This window comes from Haliotis cracherodii, unplaced genomic scaffold (assembly GCF_022045235.1).
Source record: "Haliotis cracherodii isolate W230 unplaced genomic scaffold, xgHalCrac1.p SCAF_6, whole genome shotgun sequence".
NCBI classification, from domain to species: domain Eukaryota; kingdom Metazoa; phylum Mollusca; class Gastropoda; order Lepetellida; family Haliotidae; genus Haliotis; species Haliotis cracherodii.
Window position 1 is genome coordinate 29,029,253 of NW_027266319.1, and position 24,583 is coordinate 29,053,835.

Consider the following 24,583-nt stretch of genomic DNA (forward strand, 5'->3'; position numbering starts at 1 on the left):
AATGGGCTTCACACATTGTACTCATGTAAGGAATCGAACCCGGGTCTTTGGGCGTGACGAGTGACCGCTTTAACCACAAGGCTACCCGACCGCCCCGACTTGATAGCAAGTGGACTTGAGTATAGACTTGCTGTACAAGTATGCTGAACCTTGACACAAACATCTCATATTTGAAACTACAAAACAATCAGACCAACTTGTGGATGCAGTATTTACAAATTAGCCCAAAGACTTTATGGGCTAGTGGATAAAACATCAACTTGGACAACACTGGACATTATTTGACTGAAGGTTATTGGATCTCAAACAGTAATGCCTGTCTTCTATTGATGAACATGAACCAGCCTTACCCAATATTGTTATCTTGTTGAAACTGGTGGAGTAAAATGTCCTATGCTTGGCTTTTGGAAACACTCACAAAATACTGTGTAGTGTGATTAACAAGTACCTGCTATTCATAATTGTAAAACAATAAACCTACACATTACTTGTGTTGGAAAACGTAGTCTTTTGTCCTACCTTTTTGACTATCCATTTTCTATCATATTATACACCTGAAAAAAAGGTTCATCATCACCCTTCATTAAAGACAAGATATTTTATGGATGACAACTTTATTCTAATATGATGCGATGTTATGGCATACATCCTTATACCAATGTCAGTCAGTGAGTGAGTGAGTAAGATTTGATGCCGATTTTAGCAATATTCCAGCAATATCATGGTGGGGGGACACCAGATATGGGCTTCACACATTGTGCCCATGTAAGGAATCGAATCGAAATTTATGAAATTTCAACTCTGTTGTATTTCACCAAAATAATATTCTAATAAGAGCCCCTTATTTCTAATTTTGAGAGCGCCCTGGGCGCTTATGTCGAATACGGTATCCCTAACTTTCATGCAGCTTTTAAACTATATCTACACCTGAAGTTGATCTCATTTTGTTAGGTCTCTAAACATGCTAAATGTAAGTTATCCCTGCTGACAAGAAGGTACGAAAGATGCAGAAGATGCAACTAAAGGGTCATGAAAAATTGACATTGAACAGTTACAAAACACAACAGTTGATTCCACTTTCTGTATTTCAATACAAGTAAACAAACATAAAAGTTAAAGTTGGCAGTGCAATGGCAGGAAAAGACATTGATGATAAAAATAGAACAGATGAAATCAAGGGAATGTTTACGAACATATGAACTGTTATTGAAGAGTGAGTGAGTTGTGGTAAATGCCGCTTTTAACAGTATTCCAGTCATATCAGGGCGTGTCAGCTTAAAATGTGTGAGGAAAGCCCTAATTGATGCATGTCTTCGACGTTTACCACTTTGGTGAAACCCACTAGCACGGGTGTGGTGCTGACAAACCTAAAAACATAATCGGGGCCAACCGGGATTCGAACCCACAATCATAGGTGTCTAGCGTGTCAAAGAGACGCAACTCTGCACAGCGAATCGTGGCTCCCATGCCCCTGTTATTGAAGAGAACCAAACAGAAATAATAAACTTCAAGACATATGCATTTTTCTACCTTCCCAACACTGGCAATATCAAATATGCAACTGAAAAAAAAGATAAGGACCACCAGATTTTTTTTTATATTACTATAGTTACATGACAGATTAACTTCAGTGACATGAAAGAAGCAGGCGGTCCCATGGTTTCATAACATTCAGCAACATCCCAGTAATGATTTGTTTGTTCGTTGCTTAACGCCGCACTCAACAATATTCCAGTAATATGACGACGGTCAGTAAATGATCCTATCTGAACCAGACAATCCTGTGATTGACATCATGAGCATTGATCCGGGCAATTGGGATGAGATGACATGCATCAACCAAGTCAGTTAGCCTGACCACCCGATCTTACAAGCATAGTCGCCTTTTACGTCAAGAATGGGTTGCTGAAGACCTATTCTAACCCGGATCTTCATGCGTCTCCCAGTAATGAAATTGTGGAGGCAGGGTTTCAAAGTGGTTCATTTTCTAGGACACTGACTGTTCCTCATCCAAAATGTCTTGATAGATATTTTCCAAATTTCGGTAGAGATATAGAAGAATATCCTATCAAATATTGATAAAATCCTAAAACTGACCTAAATCCATATGTCTCTCCAGCAAAATCCATAGCAGGACACCGGAAATTGGCTTCATTCCTTTTCCCATGTGGGGAATCCAAACCATCGTCTTTACATGACAAGTATAACCTTAAACCACTGGGCCAATATATTTGTGTACACTGACTGTTTTATGCCATTACAAACAAACCAATATGTGTACCAAATCTAATAAGACTTGACAAGGAGTGACATTATAGATAACAACTTCGTTATTATACATACTTGTTTCAGGGCTACTTCTTGCCCCTCATCAGGGAAAGAAGTGGCACAGAGGTGAGCTGAAATGGAGTTTAACTTCGCATTCAAGATTATAGCACTTATATAGCATCGTGCATGCACATGAGTGCTGTGCGCGCACTTGTACACGTCTGAACAAATGCTGATTTTATAGTGCTAGCCCACTGAGATAGCAAGCAGCAGTTTAACATGAATACCCCTATCACACACAGAAAACTGACTCCGAGCCAACTAGTCCTTGTTTTAGCCCTTTAATGCAGAGCACGTTTTTTTTGTATGACACGGCAGGGGATCGCAACCCTGACCTTCCACACTCTGGGCAGACGCTCTACCACTGGACCATGGAGGCGGTCAGAAGTAGCCATAAGAAATTGTGTATGTATGAAAAAGAAGTTGTTATCCATAGTACTTCTCGTTATGTTTACATCCAACATCTTATACAGACCAATAAGACTTGACTTGGCGATACATTCGGCAATAACAATGCCCAGTAAAGAGCGAGATTATCAGGGCTATGGCTGGGATTATACTATTTATCATGGCGTCCTTCACCAAGAACTTTACATCAATGAAACTAACAGCTTCATAAGCTGGGCCTACAATAAATAGTTCAGAATGTAAATTATACCGACACACTAGGAAAACATATAGAGGAATTTGGAAAATGATTTTCAGCGAACTGACAGAAAACAGAAATTGGTATGTGGAAGTAAGGCCTGAAGGCATGCAGCATTGCAATAATGTCTGAGTTTGAACCCTAATTCACGCTGTCATACCTTGACGTAAGCTTTCAGTCACTGGTTACTTATCAAGAGTCAAAATCCATTATGTGTTTTCGAAGTGTTTCACATAGCATTGTGGCATGCACAAGGCATTAGCTTCCAGTATGTACAATATACACAGACATGACTTCATCCATACAGGCACAGGATGATAAGCACTTGATATGCTGGGAGAATTTCTGGTCATCTTCTTACAATCTCCAGATCAATACTACTCCACTTTTGATAAGAGGTATTTCTTGTCATCAATGAAGCACCACACTGACAACTCAGTTTTCAAATTATCGCCCAGAAGGCTTCTCTGCTTACTGTCGTGTTTGTTGAGATTCTCGCAGACCATCTTAGTTTGTCACAGAGGTAATCATTGCAGTACTCCACTTCTGCAACTGTAGCTGATCTTGTCCATAAGTAAACCGTCAATACCCCTTAAACATGCTCCACTTCGGTAACAGTCTTGCTCGAGTCAATTTCAACAATTTGATCAAATTCAGCAATCGACAATGACAATCTGCAGGTCAATCTCTGTCCATCATCATAACATTAAGAATAGTCTGTGGAAGTCTATTGAAGAAGACAAACTGTTGCAAAATAACATTATCTGATCAGGCACTATTTGAATACATTTAACATTTAAGGCTGAGAGCGGAAGACACATATATCACATGAACAGAGCATCATATTGCCTAGCACCTCGGGTCATTGACCCCTCAATAGAACCCACATAGCCTTCTTTTGGGCCTCTCAGGTTCCTGGCCAAACACATGGAGCGGATCCCGTAGCCTGTCGCTAGTCACATACTCCAAAGCTTGGCATTAATCACCATTTCCAGAATCTCTGTTCACTTGGTATAATCAAGGTGGCGAGGATATACTTCGGCGATATGTCGTCCCAGAAGCAAGCTGATGGCCGAGAAGAGTCTGGAGTGAAGAGAGCTACTTCAGCCATACAACATGATGTTTATGTACAATGGTACTATGACAAGACTTCCAGCCTAGCACATAGCGAAGGAGTGAAGAGCGCATCTCCACCTATACCTATATCATGGTCTGTTGTGCATGGGAAGTACCTGTTCCTTGGTAGTGTCTAGTTTTCATCAGACCAAGATCCAGCCTAGATAAGACTGAAGGCTAGGTTCGAGGACCATTTCATATGACAAGTAGGAAGCTGTTTTCCTGTTATTTTCAATGTGTGTTCACACCAGACAATCCCATCTCAAAGTCTTTCTCCTTTGTTTGTTCAATATATGAAGACTGAAGGTAAAGTAGATCACTGAATACAGAGGACAACCGTTTGGCACCTTACATTCAGATCAACAGTTCTGTAAATCTTAACAATGGTGTCTGGCAATTTACACAGGACACAGGTCTTCTCAAAAGTTTTTCTTTAATCTTCTGTTCTCTTCTCTCAGTCTTTCAACTTCAGCTACCAGGTCCCGATTCACCGAGTGATGCTCCAACATGGCAAGCACCTCCGTCTGAAACAAGCCAAATAATACTTTACCATCAGGTAGTGTAATGAGTCTCACCTGTGTAAAAAGATATATTAAAAAAAAGGTTCATACAGCTGTTGAACACTAAAATTCAAGGCCCTCTCAAGGATTTTTAACTGTCATTGTCAAGGCTTTTGCAGTTGGGCTATTAGCCATAGTCTGTAAATATTTGTATTAAATTCAGCATACTGTGTATTAGTTGTAAGACCAAAAAGCAGTATGCACATCAGTATATGTCACTTTGTACAAATTCAAGGCTTTTCAAGGTAGTTTGCTGATTTTCAAGGTTTTTCAAGGTAGTTTGCGGATTTTCAAGATTTTTCAAGACTGACACAAAAACCAAGACTTTTGAAGAGGATCTTAAAATTCTAGGCCTTTTCAAGGCTGTATGAACCTTGGACCCATCTGACATATTATCGCGGTATCGGTAAATCTTGTAATCCACACCCTGATGATGTCCCTTGACGCAAGTTAGGTCGATGGATACTAATTTTGCAAAATCCAAAACAGGGAGGACATATTCCACACCTATCACACCACAAAATAGTGATACTGTGATAAAATAGAGTTGCCCGCCCTTTAGTCGATAGTGACAGGTTTTTTGTTGACCCAACTCTAATAAGAAAATCAGCATCGATCAATCCTAAATGATGTGTCATAAAGGTTGAACAAATAACAAGTAATGTTATGGGTACAACATATCTATAGGTTTGTAAGCATGCTCCATTACTATCCATCATTAATTAACTACCGCGATAATTATCAACACAAAGCTATTTCTCAGTTCATCAAAATTTCGTCAAAATCCATTTCTTATAAAAATAGCGAAGGGATTATTCACAAATTCTCAAGGCAATCTTCAAAGCTATTTCTGACTTCAACAAAATAAGAAAATTTCGTATGACATTTGTTTAAAACTGACCTGATTTTCAGAAGGCACTGCCTGAGAAAAATTGTTATTGTTTCCTCCTAGCCTATTATCACAACTAAGGAGAAGAACATGAGAAGAAATTCCATTTCTTATAAAAATAGTCAAGGGAATATTCATAAATTCTCAAGACAATCTTCGTACACTGTAGCAGTCAACATTAGTTTATACAATGCTGCTTGACAGCAAACAAAGGGAGATAACTGACCTGCTGAAACCGAAACGGATGGAGCAACTCGAGAGGAACAAGCTGCAGGTCTTGATGGAACTAGTTAGACAACGATAGCAAACAAAGGGAGATAACTCACCTGCTGAAACTGAAACTGGCGGAGCATCTCCAGATGAACAAGCTGGAGGTCTCGGTGGATGTCCTCCCGGAACTCCTCCAGAGCTTCACGGATGAGGTTCCGGATGAACTCAGTCTGGAATACACTGGTTTCTGATGCTGCTGGACCACTCTCACTCCTTGGGCTCTGTGTAAAATGATGGATGATGCTAACAACTAACCTGGCAGCAACTACTAAAACAGCAACCATGGCAACATATCGACATGTAAGGTCTGTATTACAGTAGATGTGCCACTCCATTCCTTCTTTGAGTCAAATTCTATGCATTTATTAAGAATTTTGGTCATCAACAGTTTTAGTACGAGGTATTATTCTTTAAGAAGTTTACTTGACCAATAGCAAGTGCAAATGGACTTTTGTGTGTCCAATAATGAGAATTTTAAAAAGTTGTTGTTCTCTATCACCCATATCATTGCCAGCACAAATCACACAATTCCGCCGGTATCCTGTCTACTCTTACCCTATCATGAGTGAGTGAACGATTTTGGCTCAATGGTGCTTTAAACAGTATTTCAGTCATATCACAGCATGTCAGCTTCATGTGGGAGAAAACTTTTTTTTACCATTTTGCTGAAACCCACATGCAGTGTTTGGTGTTGATAAACAAAGAAACATAACCAGGGAATCTGGGACTTGAACACATGATATAGGGCCTAAGGGACATTACTCTGCACAGTGATTTATGTGCATGGCCCACTGGGCCACCCATGGATCCTACATATGAACATGATTAAATTTTCAAATTGAAATAGAAACAGACCTTCTGAATGGAGCAAAATGAAAACACTTTCTCAAATATTTTTTTGGACTGAACTAGCTTTATCAACTTGTCCTTGATAATTATTACTGTGCATGAACATTTGTCAATGCAATATTGAACCAGGGTGCTATGACCCATGGTCTTTACATTCTGTCCAATGGGTGAGGTGAGGTGAGGTGAGGTGTGGTGAGGTGTGGTGAGGTGTGGTGAGGTGGGGTGAGGTGGGGTAAGGTGGTGTGGTGTGGTGTGGTGTGGTGTGGTGTGGTGTGGTGTGGTGTGGTGAGACCCAGTTAGAATCTTTGAGGCTCTTTTTGTGTGATCCCAACGGATGAAACCACTGACTAGACTATGGAGGCAGTTCTGGGGACCTATGACTGCCTGCAATCACCTGAGTCGCCTTCCTGAACATGGCCTTCAACTCCCCCTGCATCTGCTCCGAGTAGTCCTTGACAGCTTCCTTCACCAGGTGGCGCAGCTGCTGTGTGTTAGTGGGACTGCCATGGGAGGGGGAGGTGAGACGCGTGTCCGCTCGGCTACTGGCCCGCCCGCTGCGGGGGCTGTCACTGCCGGTGTTGCAGCTCCCCCTGCCGTCGGTCACGTCCCCCTCAGCACCGTCAGCGCTGGACTGTATAGGCAGGTGGACAGATGGCAGGCTGGGAGACGCACAGATACCTTTGGGGGAGAGCTTCCGCCGAGTTGGTGAGTCAAACTCTGGAATAACAACACATACATTCGGGGCTGAGTGGGCAAGTGTCAGCAAGATACGCCCTATTAAAGCAGCCAGAAAGTTTTGGTTTGGTTTGTTGTTTTACGTCGCACTCAGCAATATTCCAGCTATATGTCGGCGGTCTGTAAATAATCGAGTCTGGGCCAGACAATCCAGTGATTTACATCATGGACATCGATCCATGCAATTGGGATCGATGACATGCATCAACCAAGTCAGAGAGCCTGACCACCCGATCCTGTTTTATGACAAGCATAGTCGCCTTTTACGGCAAGCATGGGTTGATGAAGACCTATTCTACCCCGGATCTTCACGGCGTGCAGCCAGTAAGTAATCAATCCTGGGCACACCATAGTGTCACAGCCATGTCACACACTGTAACCCTCTTGTTAATCATTTAACAACAACCCTACTGGTTGCTCTGCCCTGGATTCCCTACATATGTACAATATCTTTAAGTAGCATTTTGAAAGCTGTCGTATCAATTCTTTCTCATATTGTTTCCATTGCGAATGCAGGCCTCAAAGTTGCGGCTAAAACGGTCGGCAATGAGACCTAAATTTCAATTTGTCTACTGTCTAAAATTCAGAGGGAGCCAAATGACTACCTTGAAAAATATCTTGTGGCGACTAAATTCTATTGCTACACATATGTACACCCAAAAATAAATAACAGCTGATCTTGGTAAACACGTCTGCTAATAATTGTAGTCACAAATAATTCCTCCTAAAGTCGACAATGAACACAAATACATAATGTAATTAGTATTTTATTTTAGTTGACAATGCTCATTGGGTAATCAATGATATACCTATATAATCTAGTAACATCCTCTGTCAACACTGTCCTCATGCCCCACATCCGAGAAGATCCGGGTTGGAATTGATCATCAGCAACCCATGTTCTTTGTAAGAGGCAACCAATGGGATCAGGTGGTCTGGTTCAGTGACTTGGTTGATGCATGTCATCATATTCCAATTACGTAAAATGATGATCATGATGTCAACCACTGGATTGTCTGGTACAGACTTGATTATTTACAGTCCTCTGTCATATAGCTGAAATATTGCTGAGTGTGACGTTAAACAAGAAACAAACAAACGAAAAAAAACTTCATGCTCACAGGTGTATCTATTGCAGTGGAAAGACAATATTGTATTTAACTACAGCCAAAAGCCATAGCTTTAGGTAATATCCCAGCTATATTCCAACTGAAAAACTTCGAGAGCTGAACCAGGATTTTTGTTTGAAATCAGCACAGCAACTGTACACGCTGAAAGTCTTTCAAAAGACCTACAGATAGACCATTCTTACAGCTAACAAGGAAATTAATTAACAAGACTCATAGCAGAAGCCAAGTGATGGTTACATGCGATGATTGTATGAGTCAAGATTTACCTGTGTGTCCATTGGGCATGGCTCTATGGTTACCATAGTTACCCTCATCCTGGGCCAGATGGGTCTGATACCTCATGTTCATCATTGGCATGCCATCAGACGACATTGACAGACCCTGGAAGATATACAGTGGAACAACCATGAGAGAGCACATGACTTGACAGTGTTTGTTTGTTTGTTTGTTTGTTGTTTAACGCCGTACTCAGCAATATTCCAGCTATATGGTGGCGTCTGGACAAGACATTCCAGTAATTGACATCATGAGCATCGATCCACGCTATTGGGATACAATAACATGCATTAACCAAGTCAGTTGAGTCTGACTACCTGATCCTGGTAGTCGCCTTTTATGGCAAGCATGGGTTACTGAAGACCTATTCTATCCCGGGTCTTCTTGGGTGGCAGATCCCATGTGGGGATTCTGCCAGGATATACACCTTAACCACTAGGCTACCCCATTGCACCCAAGTTATAAAATGTGTCAGTGAGTGTTTTGGTTTTTGGCTGCTTTTAGCAGTATTCCAGCACTAGCACTGCTAGGGACACCATCCATGATGGGCTTCAAACATGTCACTCATGTGGGGAATTGAACACAGGCCATTGGCGTGATGAACAGGCACTTTAAGTACTTGGCTACCACATCTCCCCAAGTAATGAAATTAAATGACTGTGTTTTGGTTTTTATGCTGCTCTTAGGAATATTCCATCAAAATAGATGCTGGGGACAGCAATCATGGGACACCCAAATCACACATAACCTGGAGAAGGAGCGATATCGTGTGTCATGTGTAGTTTGTACTTTTCTTTTGGGGGAATGCAAGTTCGAGTTGCCTGCCCTTGGTACAAGATCTGGATAATTAAATAGCCCGATGATTGGGGTTGAAAAATGACAGATGGGGATATAAAGGTAATACGTTCTCTCCCCTCAAATAAATGCAGACACGATGTCAAAGTCTTAACAAGACAAAATAAAGGTTGATAGCATGAGCAACACACCAATACATGTACAATGACATACAATTCACCACACATTGTACCTGCATAATTCCGAGTTAAGTCAGCTCTCACATCTAGACTGAGGTACAGAGGACCCACTCTGCCCTGAAATCTAAACTGGCTCATGCTCTGGCAAAATTCAAATGTAAATTTACCTGGCCATGAAACATTGGACTGTGCACAAGGGGACTAAGTCCTCGTTCATTGAAGTTTTGTCTCCGTGGCAGGGATGTATCACTGGCATTGCTGAGTCCAAGGTTATTAGATATGGGTGAGAACACACCTGAAAACATCCCCATCATAAACTTGTTGCATTTCTGTAAATGCACATGTGAACATCTTAAGCATACAATCAGAAAATCTATACTAGGGAGTGAGTGAGTATGGTGTTACGCCGTTTTTAGCAATATTCCAGCAATATCACGGCGGGGGTCACCAGAAATGGGCTTCACACATTGTACCCATGTCGGGACTCGAACCCGGGTCTTCGGCGTGACGAGCGAACGCTTTAACCACTAGGCTACCTGACCGCCCCCTATACTAGGGAGGTGAGGTGAAATGGGGTGTCATGTTTATTAGCATCTTCCCCAGGCAAGAGAGTTAACTGACTAAAAGTCTAGTTTCCACGCTTGTTGAATTAAGCTGGAATTCCTGGGCTCGATCGTCGCGCCACCAGTGGCTGTTACGAGTGATGTCCCTTCTATGCCTCTCCTATGGACCAATCAGATTCCACCTTGCACCACTTGCATTTGCATCAAACAAAATGGCGGCACCCAGACAAGACAATCTGATCGACAATCTAGATCTATATTGTGATAAAACGTGAAGTGCATCAAATCATGGGAGCACCTTGATCAAAAACTTGAAAAGATTTGGAAAATATCTGTTGACAACGAGTTGGCGGTGCACGTTTTGCAAATCCTGCTATTGACTAAACTCTGCATGACAGTTTACGAATCGGATTTCGATTTCGGTGATCGATTTTGATTGGACTATGCATAGACTTGTTAGTCCAGCCAAAATGTAACTCCATAATACCAGCCTAGTTCGGTAAGGGTGGAAACTGGACTTTTATAGTCAGTTAACTCCCTTGCCTCGGGAAGATAGTTTATTAGTCTTTCTATGTATGCATGTGTGGCTGCTTGTACTAGTCTGGACAAATGCTGGTTTTATAGTGCTAATTCATAGTGCTGCAGTTTAACTTGAACACAGGAAAATACAGGAAAACTGACTCTGAGCAGACCAGTGCTTGTCTTATCCCCTTAATTGAGAGCGCCAGGGTAACAACAATCTTTAACGTCTATAGGTATGATGCAGCTGAGAATGGAGAGACCGACCTTCCACTATCCAGGCAGGTGCTCTATCCACTATACCACTTAGGCTGTATCTATCATATACTGACAGTTTTATCATTTTGTTCATCACTGAGTGTTTAAACTTTTAAGATTTATGTACCTTTATGTCCGAGGACCTGCCCTCCTGGGCCCTGTTCCACAAAGTCATCTAAGTCAATGCTAAACACAATGTTGAAGTGTGGATGTTAGGATCACCTAAACACTAAGATAACTTGGTGAAATGGGGCCCCGCTTACCTTGACCAGAGTCATTCTGATGACTGGAGTGACCAAGTACATTCCCTGATCTATTTCCCAAATCACTCCGATTGTCTCCTCGGCTTTCTGAAGTTGAGTCACCTGATACACAAACATTTATTCTGTTCACCTCATGTCTATGAATATACATTATACAATATCTGCATGTCTAATAACAGATGATTGACCAGAACACATTCTATCATAAATAGCAGTGTTAACATATCTGCTAGTTTTCCAAGCATAATTGTACAGTGAAACTATCACAGGTAAAATGACGAAACACAAAAAGGATGGTGCTGGGTTCTAAAACCTTGCTTGGTGTTGCTCCACAAACTTCTGTTGTGCTGTTGTCATTAACTTTACACAATGGTAGTGTGGTTTCTGGGTTTCTCTTTCGGATGGTCTCTTTCAGCATGTCAATATTTTCACAATTAAGACTTAGGGGGTGGATGTGGTGTGTGTGCAGTGTGGGCAGAGCTCCAGATAAGCTTTTGGTGTTGTGGGTATTTTACCCATGCTTTTTAAAATCATTGGGTATCAGTAATTCTATCTGGGTATTCAAATTTCTGTTACCCACTAGTTTTTACACATGTGGGTATTTAAGTTAAATATTTAAAAACACTATTAATCTAGTCCCTGCAAATTGGTGTCGTGTGGGTTCGAGAGCTTTATAGGACTCAAAAATACCATGATACTTCCACACGAAATTGTGATGGCAAATGATCATGATGTAACTGTCATTGTAGAGTTTGGCAAGGTTGACCTGATGCCCGTTTATAATTTCAAAATAAGTTGCTGATTTGCTAATCGAATACGCAGGGTTACATCACAATATTTTGCACAAGTTTGATTTTTGTAGCGTATCTGTAATGTTTGTTGCCTATTTGATACGCTTGGATTTTATTTTACTGCGTATTTCTGATGCGTATTTCACGCAAAACGCAGCTTATCTGGAGCTCTGCGTGGGGTTTCTGGGGTATATAGTGTGGGAAGAAGCCTATGCACCTGGGCATGGTTAAAACAAACCAAGGACCATCGTTAGTACGAATCTGGGATCAGTGGATCCTTGTGAGACTAAGGGACACAACTCCATAAAGTGCAAAAATCCCATCCTGATCACACATACCTTCTTTCAACGGGGACACAACATCAATGATGGCTGCAGACGTTATTCCAGCAAGCTGTCTATCCACTGTGGGTACTGAGACTTGGACTTGAAGAAAACATTTTGATAATCATTATCTTGAATTCAAATACAACCATGATAACAACAAAACCAACAGCCTAAACAATAATTATTAAGGGCGATAAATAATGGCAGCCTGTGACACTACTGCTGATCTGTGGGCCCCTGACTCAAGTAACAGTGGAATGAATCAAATGTGGTCAGGTTGTCGGAATAGTTTTCTTTATACTGATTATCATCATCTCCACAAGAGATCCAACAGAACCAGCAGACTGACCCATCAGCACTCTTGTGTAGAATATACTTGGGGACAGTGAGAAGGGGGCAATCCTGGCGGAGTTCAATGTAAGGCAGCAGGTTTACCTACCATGATTTGATGCTGAAGAAGGGGCATCCTCCATACCTCTCTGTGGTGCTGTTGGAAGTTGGCGCCGACTCTGGGCACCTGAACTACTGTTCTCTGTCTGAAACACGAATACTCAACAATTTCACAAAACTGTCAGGTCAGCAATAACCATGTCCATTCGTGACACTGTTGTGTTTGAGTGAGTGAGGGTTTCAGATTGGTTCTTTTTCTAAGACACTGGCTGATTGTCAACCAAAATGTCCAAAAGAATGTTTCCAAATGAGGTTTAACAGAAGAAAGTCCTATCAAAAGTGGATAAAAACATGAAAATGTGTTGTTGCCATTTGCCTCTTACAAAATTAGTGTGAGCGAGCGAGCGAGCTAGCAAGCAAGCCAGCCAGCAACATCACGATGGGAAGACATCAAGAAAGGGCTTCATGCATTGTACCCAGTTGAGAATCAAACCCAGTATTTGGCCATCACAAACCAAGGCATAAACTACATGTCTAACCAACCTACCAACCCCTTGACTGTTTGAAAAATAGTAACTATCATTTAACAAATTGATGACCACATACTCTAACATGTTCAGGCTGCGTCTTGAGTAGAGTAAGTTACGTAACTAACAAGTCCGGATGGTCAGACTCGCTTACTTAATTGATACATGTCATTGTATCCCAATAGTGTAGACCGAGCGAGTGTGTATGGTTTTATGCCACTTTTAGCAATATACCAGCAATATCACGGCAGAGGACACCAGAAATGGCCTTCACACATTGTACCCATGTCGGGAATGACAAGCAAACGCTTTAACCACTAAGCTACCCAACTGCCCCGATTATTTACAGACCGTCATCATATAGCTGAGTGTGGTGTTAAACAACAAACAAACATGTAATGCAGCTTTGAATAATATTTCAGAAACATTGTGGACCAAGCTATTGTGGGAGGGAAGTCGAAGTGAGACTGAAGATGTTTACCACTACTCTGTGTTATACAGCAATGTCTCTACAAAGTTGTACAAACCTTCTTAAAGTCAAAGTTGGGCTGGAATTTGAGACAGTGTACTGATGACTTGTGTGCTGAGAACCTTTTGACAGGCGTGACTCCCTGACGCAGATCGTAGATGAAGATCTTGCCGCGTGTGGACCCGACGGCCACCGTGCCTCCATTGTGCATGATGTCCACTGACGTCAGTGGTGAATCTGCTGTTATCGTCTTCAGAGTCCTGAAAGAGAAACAGAGGATCTCCACTTTTTCTGAGTGTTGAGTCAAGTACATTTCCCAAATATCTTGATTACATAGACACTACTTAACATTTGCTGAGGACAGAAGTAGTTATCTTCAGTTGAAGGTGTGGTCCTGTTGTACGGTAAATGTTGAGGAGTGTATTACAGTATGGCAGAACATTTTTGGCATATAACATGAGGAAAAGTAACTAAAACACTGTTGTGTAATGTTGTGAGCAAGCCACTAGGGTTTAACTCTACTTTAAATGTATTCAGGTTACATCACAGTGTATAAGTTTAATCAAAGTTTGATAGATTTTCCAAGATCATATACATGTTTAGTCAGTAAATGATCAAAATAATTGAGACAGGCAGGTTGGTAACACTGGTCCATATTCTATTTTTTATCCCTGAGAATTACGCTGTCTTGAAACCTTGACAGTGGCAAGGCTGCAACAGACTTGGAAATTTTATAATAATTTGTATGTTTATATACTTATCCTATCTCATACTATGCATTCTTCATTCAATCCCACATGGAAAGGGGCTTGAAAGGTGTTTCCAGCTTCTAAAAAACACCACACGAACACATCCTAGTCATTTCCAAAACAAATGGGTCATGTACTGTAATCTAGTGTAAAGCGACCTACACGACCTGATCACGTCACATCATTCAGCTAACAGGCTAGATGAGCTGTGAAGCAAGGATGGTCAGGAGGACATATAGTGTGTCAGGAAGAACAAGTAATATAACCATACGATTTTATTGTAAAATTTCCAAATTCAAAACAGGAATGATGATCCTGAGAGAGTTGATCTCGGGGTGAATGATCCTTTGATGAGAGATGAGAGTGTCGATCTGCGATCGACTTTTCCTGAAATGGCCACTCTTGGAAGAAGCGTGAGACGGAACCTTACTCTGTCAATTCTAAGTCGAGGGTGAACCCATTCTACAAGAACCACTAGAAGTATTGGTCGTCACTGTCTGAATCCGGAGGTGAGTTCACTGTAACGGAGGATGGGACACCCGGCTTTGCTGTCTTCTTAGGTTTCTTGGCAGAAGACAGCTTGTGCTTGTCCGAGCCCTTTGATTTTGAACACTGGTCAATCTCTTCTATGGCACGTGTGTAAATACATGTTGAAAGAATCTTCAGTCAGATGTCCACATTTTGAACACTGCTTGTCGATACTGCACCAGCCACAGCAGTCACAACATAACTTAACACTTCCGACAGGCTGGGCGAAGGGAATTTTTCTTGCTCATCATCCATTAGATTGTAACGTGAGTGATTGAGTGAGAGAGATTGTTTTATGCCGCTTTTAGCCATATTCCAGCAATATTCACGGCGGGGGTCACCAGAAATGGGCTTCATGCATTGTACCCATGTCAGGATTCGAACCCGGATCTTCGGCGTGACGAGCGAATGCTTTAACCATGAGGCTGCTCGACAGCCCCTAGATTGTAAGGTCAATCTATATGACTTAATAGGGAGTCCAGCAAATAAAAAACCCCAAAAACCAACCATTCTCTGAATCACGTCTCCACTGTGTGGCAATGAGAAGTACACTTCCATCTAGGATCGGATGAAAGAAGAAATGCATCATGTGAGATAGGATAAGTTTAAAAATTTACCTCTTTCCCTGCAGGTCATAGCAGACCAGCTTCTGGTCCAGACCCACACTCATCATCAGCATCTCATTGAGCGGGGAGAAAGCCAGACCTGTGGCTGGGGCCACGTGAGCTTTGGTGAAGGAATGGAGGAGTCGGCGTGTGTTGGTGTCCCATAGGTTGATGGTGCCATCGTCTGAGGCCGAGCCAAGCAGAGACTTCTTGTAATAGTTGTACTGGAGCTGTCTGATGGCCTGTGTTACAATTAAAATAGAGACTTGTTGTAATAGCTGTACTGGAGCTGTCTGATGGCCTGTGTTACAATCAAAATAGAGACTTCTTGGTACGTTCTGAACAACATACTGACCAGAGAGCTGAAAAGGCCTCCATTTGCTCTTACCTCTGCCTTGGGTGCTAGCAGTGGGCTGCTACTCTGCCCAGTCACAAAGTTGTGAAGGATTATCTCCCCTGACTCAGATCCCGATGCAATGTATGAGTCATTCCAGTTGAACTGGGTACAAGTCACTGGACCTTTGTGTTCCTGAAACAGTTAAAGGCTAAGCTGAGCATCAGGTCCTTCCAGCCCTAACCATACACTCTGTTGTGATACAAAAGGCATCTTGCTCATAGTGAGTTAACGCAGCTTTTAATAGTAGCACTGCTACTTCATGAGCATTCTAACAAGTCAATTTCTTGCCATATTTTCTTGATTTCACCTATATATTTTGGCAAACTTAACATGCTACTTGTCACATTCTATAAGTGCTTCCAATCATTTATATTCCTCACCTTGAATGATGTCTTGAGTTTCTTCCCCTTGAGGTCCCAGACACTGACGATACTGTCGGAGCCTCCGGTGACCAGGAATCGAGTGTTGTAGCCGATATCCAGACATTGTCGGCCTGGCTGAAAGAGTACACGGTAGATACTAAATCAACTGAGGGAGCTGCTTCAACCAAATAGAGTGCGAGAGTGTGAGTTTGTGCACCTGTGTGTGCATCTGTTTAACGCCGCACTCAGCAATATTCAAGCTGTAAATAAATTCCAATCCAGTGATTGACAATATGAGCAACGATCGATGCCGTCAGGCTAGGATGACATGGCATCAAATGAGTCACTGAGCTTGACCACCTGATTCAATCTTCCCGAGGCAAGGGTGTTCATTAGGGCTGCAATGAATACACTGTGAGGCAAATACGATTCATATCACGAATATAGGGTAACGAATACAAATATTAATTCATATTTACAAAAACTAGTCAGCAGTTTATGTATTATTTATTATATTCAGTGAAACAAAAACATCATAATTTATTTGACATGGTTTGTTAATTATTAATAAATTATACATTTATATACTGCACCTATCCAGGTACTAGTATCTGCTCAAATGCGACAATGACCAGTGAAAACAATACTATCAAATTAAATATTATTAGAGTGTTGTCATTGAAAGAAATATATGCATATAATATGTTGTTATGGATATTTTTAGGTACAGTGTATGTAAATATACATAACATATTCATAAATATTTGATTCTAGTGGCCGTGAATAACGAATTCAATTCATGAATGGTTACGGTTCTATTCACCGAATATGCTAGTGAATCGTAACAGCCCTAGTGTTCATGACTATAAAAGTCAAAGGATTTGCAAGGCATGTGTACTCCCAACTCGGTGTCAAGAGATATACTCCAAATCTTTTCATGTTTTAAATCAAGGTGCTCACATGATTTGCTTGCACTTCACTAAGTAAGACCCGTTTTGTTACAATTTTTTATCTTGATTATCATTAGATCGTCTTGACTGGGCGCTGCCATTTTGTTTGAATCAAAAACAAGTGATGTGAGAGGTGGAATCTGATGGGATCAATAGGAGGGACATAGGAAGGACATAACTCGTAATAGCCACTGGTGGTGCTACGATCGAGCCCAGGAATTCCAGCCTAGTTCGGCAAGGGTGGAAACTGGACTTGTCTATGACCCGATCCATTAAGTTGCCTCTTACAACCAGCATAGGTTGATAGGGAACAATTCTAACCCAGATTCCCCAAGGGTTAAAAATAATTGTGAATGCTAATGAACGGACCAAAGCTAAATTTGGACATGGTCTCAAAGCCAACACGGAGTATCACACTGAGTTAATGTTAGGCCACCTTTGGAGTATTAGCTTGACTGTTGATTGTTGTTCACCACAGTACTCAGCAAAATTCCACCTTTATGATGGCATACACAGTTATAATTACAGTAAACTATGGTTATAACTAACTCTAAGTACCCACTGACTTAATTCCTTATAACTGAGTTTGTTATATGCATATATATACAGCACATAAACAGCAAATGGACAGGACCCCAAAACAGTTTGTTGCATCGGTCAGTTTGTTATAAGCGTAGTTTACTGCATATGTGAATTTTGTTCAACATTGCTTAGAACAAGTCTTTGAAAGGCATTTAGAAGTCATATACATAAAGAAGAGAATTTATGGATGTCAACTTCTTTATTATGAGGAATACAACGTTTCGGAGTATATTCTTACTCCTTCATCAGGTGAATGATATGAGGCAGATGGCATAGTATATGCACACGTTAGTACAACAAAAGTAATAAGATTTCAAAAGATGAAAAGGGAAGCCAACAGATAATTGACACTGATAAAGGGATTGCTTAGAACAGTAGAAGAGTATTTCAGCGGTATCACATGTAATAGCTGAATGTGTTCTACTCGTAATCAGGGTGAATTTCGAACCCATTATCATCGCATCCTGGCACAGATCATATTGTTACAGTCACAACTTACTAGAAATCAACAGTTCCATAACTGTAACTGTATGAAAAGATAAGATAAACTACAATCGACATAGTGCTCATGATGGCTTTGTGATGAGATCTATTACCAACCTCTTCAGACCCGTGAAGATTCCGGGGTAGAATGGGTATTCAGCAACCCATGCTTGCCGTAAAAGGCGACTAGCGGGATTGGGTGGTCAGACTCACTGACTTGGTTGATGCATGTCATCGTATCCCAATTGCGTGGATTGATGCTCATGATGTCAGTCACTGGATTGTCTGGTCAAAACTCGATTATTAACAGACCGCCGTCATATAGCTGGAATATTGCTGAGTGTGGCGTTAAACAACAAACAAACCAAACCAAAACAACCTCTTCAAGTTTGGTCTTACATACAGCAGCACAGGCCGCAGACGCAGACCCCTTGAAGGACGCACTTTACTGACTGTCAGTGTTCTTGTGAAAACACATCTTTCTCAGGCAAGTGAGGTAATTGACTCTAAACATGCTAAAAGTCCAGTTTCCACCCTTGCCGAACAAGGCTGAAATTTCTGGGCTCGATTGTAGTGCCACCAGTGGCTGTTACAAGCAATGCCCCTCCTATTGACCAATCAGATTCGACCTCTCATATTACTTGCATTGCTTAAAACAAAATGGTGGCGCCAGTCAAGACGATCTGGTGTCTATGATCAAGACCTATATTCTAAAAAAATGGGTAATACCTCGCAAAATGCATCAAATCATGTGAGCACCTTGATTGGAAAACATGAAAAGATTTGGAATATATCTGTCAAATCCTGCAGTCACCTGAAATCTGCACGTCGAAATCTATGTTATTTACAAATCGGATGTCGATTTCGTTACACAATTTTGATTGGACTATACATACACTCGTCAGTCGAGCCAAAATATAACTCAATAATTCCAGCTTAGTTCGGCAAGGGTGAAAAATGGACTTTTACAGTTAGTTATCTCCCTTCCCTTGGAAAGATGGCGGAAACAAGGATTCTGTTTGGAATTTTACAATCAAAACAACAAACAACCATCTGTAGACCTACCTGGCAGTTGAGCTCTGTAGTGGTAATAGTGTTGTTTTTCACATAGTTGAGGGACACTTTGTCATCCTTTGCAGAAACACTGCCAAATATACTACCTGCAACAGACAACAAAAATAAGTAAACAAGTATTTGTCACAAAGTGACGAAATGTCCCCCGCCTGTATATATAACATAGTACCAAATATGAAGACAATCCAGTGATTAGTCCTTGAGATATTGCGGCAACACCGTTTTCCAACACCAAAAGCAGATTTTCCTGCTGTGACCTTGAAAATGGGGTCGAGGTCACCAAAACCGACTGGTGTCTGCGGAGTCTGTATATACACCATAGTTCCAAATATGAAAACAATCCAGTGTTTAGTTCTTGAGATATCGCGGCAACACCGTTTTCCAACTCCAAAAGCAGATTTGCCTGCTGTGACCTTGAAAATGGGGTCAAGGTCACCAAAACCGACTGGTGTCTGCGGAGTCTGTATATACACCATAGTTCCAAATATGAAGACAATCCAGCGTTTAGTTCTTGAGATATCGCGGCAACAAACAGGTGGGACGTACGGACGGACATACGGATGTACAGTGGAAACTTGCTTAACATACCAACTCTCACAGATACACCAAATACATCGTTTAACATGACACTACTATCACAGATCAATCTGAAACATTGTTCAACATGAAACTATGATCACAGATCCATCACGGCTTAAGAAACTTGATTATAGTTGGACCAGGTAATGGTTGACATAAAAACTAGTTGCACCACACCAAACTAGGTTGCACCCTGGTCAAATGAATTTATCATGTTGAAACAGATTCATAAACTAGAACAAAATAAATAAATTCTCAGATATCTGATGATGATGTCATGATTTTTAATACAGTTAGTACTTACTGTTACAGTACTGATGTGGCAGTGGAAACCAACATAAAATAATTAAATTTTTGTTGTGTTCATTGAAATTCCTGTATTCTAATTAGCTGAATTGGTCACATGTTATTGCGTTCATTTCCCAATGAATGTAAAAACAAAAAGCCACGCCCAACGAAGCGCATTACTTTTATTACTGCGGAATGTTGGGGAATCCAAATATTACAGACAGGGAATTCCCTTTCTGCTCATGTGTATCGTCATGCACAGAACATTCAGCAACTTTCACGCAAACAGAAGGCCGAGAAAGAATGAAACAGCAAATGTGCAGGCTCGCTCGCCTGCTTTTTTCCACTTGCCTCGGTTCAACGTTCATGTCTTCGGGTTTCATTTCTAACTAGCATTTTTCCAACTGTGTTTTACCGTAATCAGGGTAGTAATGTTTGAATCTGTTGCAGTTCTTTTCGCCTCTTGCCTTAATTGACAGGTCCAAGAAACACTGTTTTGATCCTACTCTCCGTTGATTGGCTACTGACACTGTAGGCGTGTCAAGTTATGTGCATAAATTAATCGCTCACCTGATTCATGTCATGCCACAGTATGTATTCCTACACCTGGAATGTTTATCAATCTCGTCATTTTTGTCTGTTTTGATATATACAACTGTAATAGGTTAAGCTATTGTAGATAAAACATGTTTTACGTTGTCGAATCTAATTATCATCAGATGTATCCTGGAAATCTAAATATCTTAACGTAATACAGTGGTCAACTTCAGTACTTAATCACAACTCAGTGTCAAATAGGGGTGTCACAATAAATCGAAATATTGATATTGGTAAGCACTTAAAGTCAAGAAATTGATTGTTAAATCTGTTTCCGATCAATAGTATCGATTTCAGTTAGGAATATCGATAGTTTCGATTGTAATAACCATATCAATAAAATACATGCAATGCTGTTCAAATTTGTTTTTCTTGTGGATTATGAGTGGTAGTAATTAACACATGGTAATGTGGAAGTTTCTTTTTCTTAAATTATTAGGGTAAAGAAAAAACAAATCAGTCATATCTCAAACTTAACTTTTTATTAGTTGTTATGGCTATCACATTCAAAGGAAACTTCAGTTCCAAGGTTTAATTCAACTCGAAAATCCATCTAAAATGATACACTGAAAACTATCGATATTTATCGCAATAGTTGCTTGCAATATCAATAGTTATCGCAATAGTATCTTTCAATATCAATAGTTATCCCAATAGTGATGTCCAGACCAATTGTCACACCTAGTGTGAATGCTTATGAATATCATCATCACTGCTCCAAGCAGACCCTTCAGCTCTGTGTTCAGATTTGCAAGTTGATGTTTGCTTCCTTGTACAATGTTGTAATTTGTTGTCCATGTCTTGGTCATCCACAAGGCTACTACAAACAATGGTTAGTCAAGGCACAAATCTGAAAACTTTTGACATGCACCTGTTTTATGTATCTTTGTAGGTTGCATTTCTTCCATAACTGGTTGCACTGGTGCATCTTTTATGTAGCTTAATCGAGCCATGTACATTGTTTAAGATAAGACTACTAACCATCACAGCTCCAGCTGACGGCCGACACGTTATAATCATGGGGGTTATATTGCTGCACTAAGTTCCATGAGGAAGAATCCCACAGCCGGATGTCATCACCGACAGATGCCAACATCAAATCTCCCATCCTGATGCCTCAGCTGTCAGCTGATCTCCATAAACACCACTGTAAACATCACAGTGGATCTAAAACAAACCAAAGGTTTAATTTATGATAGTTAGTTATAGGCTACAAGAATCTCAATGTACAAACAGAACAGCTGTATCAGATTGTCTGTAAGCAATCTAGGTCAGTCCAGACAAAACAGTGCTTCATTGTGAGTTTTACACCCTTTAAGCCTTACCAAATATCATGGTGTGTCACAGGGTTGGGAGAGGTAACTCGCGCACTTGGGACTGGTGGTGTTATACTACCAGAACCCATGGTTAGTCACGTGATATATTGCTTAATTACAAAATTCACTTTAACTCCATGGTAACATTGCAAGTCACTAATGTCCGCACTCCTAACTATTTTTGAAAAAAGATACATTTATCTAGCTTCAATCTACTTCAGTGAATGCATGACCAGATTGTTATATACAAGTATCTAAATACTTTTTGCCAGGGTTTCAGTAACACAATTCCCAATCATATATTCATTTTACGCCCAGCTCGAGACATACAACAGGTACCCGGAGAGTAAATTTAGAATTGTCCCAGCCCTAGTGTCAGCATACTATAGGAGGAAAGCCAGCAGACGTTCACCACTGAAATCCATCAGCTTGGGTATGGTACTGACAAACTCTTTTGACATGCATGAGGTACTGAGTTGGTTGGTTTGTTGTTTAACGCCGCACTCAGCAATATTCCAGCTATATGACGGCGGTCTGTAAACAATCAAGTCTGGACCAGACAATCCAGTGATAAATATCATGAGCATCGATCCACGCAAAGGGGATCGATGACATGCATCAACCAAGTCAGCAAGCCTGACCACCCGATCCCGTTAGTCACCTTTTACGACAAGCATAGTCACCATGGTCACCTTTTACGACAAGCATGGGTTGCTGAAGACCTATTCCACCCTGGAATCTTCACGGGTCTGAGGTACTGAGGAACTAATAGCCCAAAAGGATATTTTGAGTGGAGCTTAACACCATTTTCTATTTTAGTTATATCACCATGTGTCAGTTTAATTAGGGAGGTAAGCCTGAAGTGATGGCAGTCAGATGTTCATGCATATGATGCTGACATACTAAGAAACATAATCCGGGTTAACCAGGATCTGAACCCATGAACATCAGTTTCAGAAATGATTTAGGGACATGACTCTGCACATAAAACTAGGTGCCTTAAGACAATTGGGTCACCTGTATCCGGGAAAATGTTTTACATTATTTTCATGTAGTGATTGATGTAGTGATTGAGTGAGTTGGGTTTCACCCCGCTTTTAACAGTATTCCAGTTAAATCACAGCATGTCAGCTTAATGTTGGAGGAAAGCCTAAAGTGATGCAGGTCTCTGACGTTTACCACTTCAGTGAAACCGACGATCACGGGTATGGTGCTGACAAACCTAGAAACATAATTGGGGCGAATCAGGATTCAAAACGCACAATCATAGGTTTCTGGCGTGTCCAAGGGACACAACCCTGCACAGCGAATCGCGGCTCCTTAGATGACTGGCCACCCTTGTTCCCTGGTGTATTAGAAATAACAACACCAGCCACATAATTTGTTTACGTCTAATTCATTTGCTACTGTTTTTTGTTGTTTTTGTCATCTGCCTACAATTATTCATAGTTGGGTGACCATTGGGTATAGTGACACTGTGATGGTTTCTCCCAAATAACCAATAAACATCTTTTCTTTCCATGCCCAAATTACTTACAGCCAATTTGCAAATATTTTGAATAATCATAAATTGAAAGTTGCTCAGTCCTAGACCAACACGACCTACTAATGAGTGCACACTAACCATTTCATATTGCATTTGATCTTAGGTTTTACCTATTTCACATCATTCCTAAATTATGTCACTGAACATGTTGAAAGCGAAATCAGCTGTTGATCGAAATACTCGACTCTGACATTAAGCTATATGTCACTTTGCACGTCACCTGTTGACTAGAGTAGTAATTGTGTACTCACATGGGTACCGACACTGCTACGCTCACAATATATAAGGAAAATTAGGATAAATGTTCAAAATTGGCAAGAAAAATATCAAGGCTCCAGCTGAACAGGCCAACAGGGCATTTTTTTCGTAGGTGAAGTTTCACATATATCCAAACAGCATTCCATAATTATTTACCCTTTACACAAAAAAGCTAAGGAACACATTAAGAATACGGGTACTTGAAATGAATCAATACGCTTCAACATCCAACTTACATATATTTATTAACTTCCCAGTCTGTTATTATTTTGTAAAGTTTTCTCCCGCCTTCCAGCACTTCCGGTATAATCCGGACAGAGGCTCATTCTCGCGAGAAAATATCGGTCTTACAAAAGTGAAAAATGGAAATAAAAACGAAAAGAGAAACCA

At 40.8% G+C, this 24,583-nt stretch overlaps 1 protein-coding gene across 1 annotated transcript; it reads right to left on the reverse strand.

Moving 5' to 3' along the window:
- Positions 1-1,663: 1,663 nt before the first annotated feature.
- LOC139445823 (protein NEDD1-like) lies at positions 1,664-24,505 on the reverse strand. Its single transcript, XM_071227050.1, has 15 exons — positions 24,430-24,505; positions 22,055-22,240; positions 19,601-19,695; positions 16,539-16,655; positions 16,150-16,290; positions 15,774-16,003; positions 13,938-14,139; positions 12,933-13,029; positions 12,506-12,592; positions 11,377-11,478; positions 9,941-10,068; positions 8,790-8,904; positions 7,053-7,375; positions 5,866-6,030; positions 1,664-4,614 (listed from the first exon to the last, which is right to left on the reverse strand). The coding sequence occupies exons 2-15, from the start codon at positions 22,179-22,181 to the stop codon at positions 4,510-4,512; spliced, it is 2,034 nt and encodes a 677-aa protein (XP_071083151.1). The 5' UTR covers positions 22,182-22,240; positions 24,430-24,505; the 3' UTR covers positions 1,664-4,509.
- Between the last annotated feature and the right edge of the window lie 78 nt (positions 24,506-24,583).

Bases quoted from the DNA above. Each gene is read 5' to 3' on its own strand.
- LOC139445823 (XM_071227050.1), bottom strand. From the start codon at position 22,181: ATGGGAGATTTGATGTTGGCATCTGTCGGTGATGACATCCGGCTGTGG. The intron at 16,656-19,600 runs GTAGGTCTACAG...GTACTCTTTCAG, and splicing joins CTACAGAGCTCAACTGCCAG to CCAGGCCGACAATGTCTGGA. The intron at 11,479-12,505 runs GTATGTGTGATC...TTTGTGTATCAG, and splicing joins TGTGTCCCCGTTGAAAGAAG to GTGACTCAACTTCAGAAAGC.